Genomic DNA, 1879 nt, shown 5'->3' with positions numbered 1-1879 from the left:
ATCTTTATTGTTGAAAGTATTAGATATGTACCTTTCTTTCCCCCATTGATACCTTCTAGCCTGTCCCTGCCCCCTGCCTCAGGCCTTTACCACCTTACTGTCTGTGTCCAGGGGTTATGCATATAAGTTCTTTGGTTGATCTCTTCCCACCCACTCATCCACCAAAGCCTCCCTCTGAGATTCGACACTCTGTTCCATGCTTCTGTGTCTGACTCTGAGACTTTGAACTCTGCCATCAGTGGTACATCTACAGTCCTAGGATAACTGGCCTGTTTGTGGTTTCCTTCACAAAGAATGTCTTCAGAGCCTTTTTGATGTCCTTGTTCCTGAGACTGTAGATGAAGGGGTTGAGCATGGGTGTGACCACAGTGTACATCACTGAGGCTGATTCAGTTGAATGTGAGCTCTGGATAGCAGCAGAGCTGAGGTACACGCCTAGCACTGTACAATAAAATAAGGAGACAACCGAGAGGTGAGACGCACAGGTAGAAAATGCTTTGTACTTCCCCTGAGCTGATGACATTCCACGTATGCAGGACACTATCTTAGAATATGAGTAAAGGATCCCCGCGAAAGGACCAACCGCCAGCAGGACAGCTGCAAAATACATCCCCATGTTATTAAGAAAGGTGTCAGAACAGGCAAGTTGGATCATCTGATTGAGTTCACAGATGAAGTGGGGGATTTCCAAGTTTGCACAGAAGGACAGCCTCAATGCCATTAAGCATTGCAACAAGGAATTCAGGATACTCATGATCCAAGACATCAGAACCAGCAGTCCACAGAGCCGGGGGTTCATGATGACCATATAGTGCAGGGGGTGGCAGATGGCAACAAACCGGTCATAGGCCATCACTGTCAGAAGAAAAATGTCCAACACTGAAAAGAGTATAAGAAAATAAATCTGTGTGATGCATCCTGCGTAGGTGATGGTTTTTCTCTGTGTCTGGATGTTCACCAGCATCTTTGGGACGGTGGTGGTGGTGAAACAGATGTCTACCAAGGACAGGTTGGAGAGGAAGAAGTACATGGGTGTGTGGAGATGGGAGTCTGAGCCGACGGCCAGAATGATGAGCAGGTTTCCCAACACAGTGATCAGGTACATGGAGAGGAAAAGCCCAAATATGAGGGGCTGCAGTTCTGGGTCCTCTGAAAATCCCAGGAGAATAAATTCTGAAATTTGTGTACCATTCCCTGGTTGCATATGGTGGAGGTGACTACTAGGAAAGAGGGAAATAATATGACTAATTCACAAAAACTCATATTACATATTTGAAATGGTAACATTTATATTTGTAGAGAGAGAATTAATTTTAATATATTGTGTGTGAATCTGGTCCCCTTTGGGGAAAGCCCCTGTGCCACCTGTGAAATGAAGCTTTTCTATCAATCACCATTTTTCCTTAAGGTATTATGTATTCTACAGTTTTAATGAGACATTTTTCATGTATTTCAGGAATATAAATTAAATGCTGACCATGTTTTTGGCACTGTCCAGGCTGTAAGTATAGGGTGCTGAAGAACAAAAGTTTCTACAATTCAATGATAAAGATGATGCCTGGCTCTGGGTCAGGGTGGGTGTGAAAGGCAACCAGTTGGTGTGCCTCTCTCACATGGATGTTTCTCTCCCCTCCGCCCTCTCAGAATCAATGGAAAAAATATCCTCATGTGAGGATTAACTATATATATGACATTTCAGATGGTGACAGGTGTTATGAAGAAAAGGAGAGCAGGTATGAAGAAATGAATAGGGTGTTTAATTTTCATGGGTGTTTAGGCAGGCCCTACAAACAAGATGCCATTTGTAAAGAGACCTCAAGTAAGAGAGGGAGATGCAAGGTTCTGTGGGAGAGTGGGTGCTGGGCAGAGGGAATGGCCA

General features: G+C 44.3%; 1 protein-coding gene across 1 annotated transcript; it reads right to left on the bottom strand.

The window, feature by feature from the left end:
• Positions 1-247: 247 nt before the first annotated feature.
• Positions 248-1210, bottom strand: LOC118652552 (olfactory receptor-like protein OLF4). Its single transcript, XM_036302450.1, has one exon. The coding sequence runs from the start codon at positions 1202-1204 to the stop codon at positions 248-250; it is 957 nt and encodes a 318-aa protein (XP_036158343.1). The 5' UTR covers positions 1205-1210.
• Positions 1211-1879: the final 669 nt, after the last annotated feature.

Source organism: Myotis myotis, unplaced genomic scaffold (genome assembly GCF_014108235.1).
Source record: "Myotis myotis isolate mMyoMyo1 unplaced genomic scaffold, mMyoMyo1.p scaffold_m19_p_32, whole genome shotgun sequence".
In the NCBI taxonomy this organism is placed as follows: domain Eukaryota; kingdom Metazoa; phylum Chordata; class Mammalia; order Chiroptera; family Vespertilionidae; genus Myotis; species Myotis myotis.
This window is presented reverse-complemented; position numbering and strand designations above follow the sequence as displayed.

Bases quoted from the DNA above. Each gene is read 5' to 3' on its own strand.
- LOC118652552 (XM_036302450.1), bottom strand. From the start codon at position 1,204: ATGCAACCAGGGAATGGTACACAAATTTCAGAATTTATTCTCCTGGGA.